At 43.3% G+C, this 1,408-nt stretch overlaps 1 gene segment (V, D, J or C); it reads right to left on the bottom strand.

Annotated features, from left to right (window-relative positions):
- Positions 1 to 205: 205 nt before the first annotated feature.
- Positions 206 to 804, bottom strand: LOC103127136 (immunoglobulin lambda variable 2-23-like). The segment is given in 2 exon segments: positions 206 to 579; positions 718 to 804. Coding segments are annotated over 2 exon segments (435 nt in total).
- Positions 805 to 1,408: the final 604 nt, after the last annotated feature.

Below are 1,408 nucleotides of genomic sequence, written 5' to 3'. Positions count from 1 at the left end.
TCCCTGGGAGCAGTGGATTCAAAGTGTCAATACAGAGTCCCAGGAATAAATCTGGAAGGAAATAAACAAATAGATAGTAAATAAATGAAAAAGTATTGGTGGAAGAACATGAAAAATATTCATACCATTTTGGATAAATCAATGAGTTTGTTCTGATTCATGCTTAATTTCTAGTGAAGATGTAAGACAGCTACAGATTTATTTATCACTGGGGAACAACTAGATTTTGTCTCACTTCCCCACTGGCCTGGAGCACTGTGTGAGCACTGAGACTAACATCCCCAACAAAGCAATAATAATCAGCCTCATCCTCAGACTGCAGCCCTGTGATGGTCAGGGAGGCTGTGTTGCCAGACCTGGAGCCAGAGAAGCGATCAGGGACCCCAGAATATCGCTTGGTAGTTTCATATATAAGAAGCTTGGGGGCCATTCCTGGGAACTGTTGGTACCAACATACATATTTTCCCTCAGTACTATGCCCTATGTTGTTGCTGTTTCCAGTGCAGGAGATGGTGATGCTCTGCCCCAGGTTCCTGGACACTGAGGATGGCTGAGTCACCACAGACTGGGCCCAGGATCCTATAAAAGAGACACAAAACAAATTATTCTAATTTTAATAGAATTTATAATACATTACAAATATTTCTAACAAAGCAGAGGAAGCAGATTTCTGTGCATCTTCCCAGGACCATTTCTTCTATCCCCATCACTATTTACCTCTGCACTGAATAAAGAGTGTTAAGAGGAGACAGGACCAAGCCATGATGGACATCTTCATTGAGAACTTGCTTCTGATGCCCCAAAAGAATTAGAGCTCCCTCCTCTGTCTCTCCTTTCTCCTGTTTATATTCTCAGAGAGGGAGGGATCTTTCATGCAAATAAAACCTACCTGTTTGATTCTTCACAAGCTCCTAAGTCAGCTTCTTCTCCTTCAGTGTGTATGGGGCATGGGTGTGTGTGTCCCCAGGGAATGCTTCATTCACAGCTGTGGGTCATCATCAGTGGGCAGCAGGCAGGCAGGCCAGGTGGTGCTCTCTGTTTTCATCAGTCCCACAATCTGATCCAGAAAGAGTCCTCTAGTGCTTCCTAGTGTTCAGGACATGAAGGTTGATCTATAGTGTGGCATGCTGCAAAGTACCCATCCCAGATACTAGATACCTTCACACTGCTGTTTGCATTGTCATCTATTAAGAGCACACACAGAAGTACTTTTCCTGCTTTTCATGACTTCAGGGCCACATTTATGTTCTAATCTCACTTCTCTGGTGTGATCTCTCCATGTCTCCCTTAACAATTCAATGCTGCATGAGATGTATCTCTTATAGATCTTAGATCAGGATTGATATCAGAGTTGTGACAGGCACTCATGAGATCTTGTCCTCTTGTGTCCAAAATCCGAGGTAACATA

Source organism: Erinaceus europaeus, chromosome 6, assembly GCF_950295315.1.
Source record: "Erinaceus europaeus chromosome 6, mEriEur2.1, whole genome shotgun sequence".
NCBI lineage: Eukaryota > Metazoa > Chordata > Mammalia > Eulipotyphla > Erinaceidae > Erinaceus > Erinaceus europaeus.
Note: the sequence above shows the minus strand (reverse complement) of the source record. Positions and strands in the feature narration are given on the sequence as shown.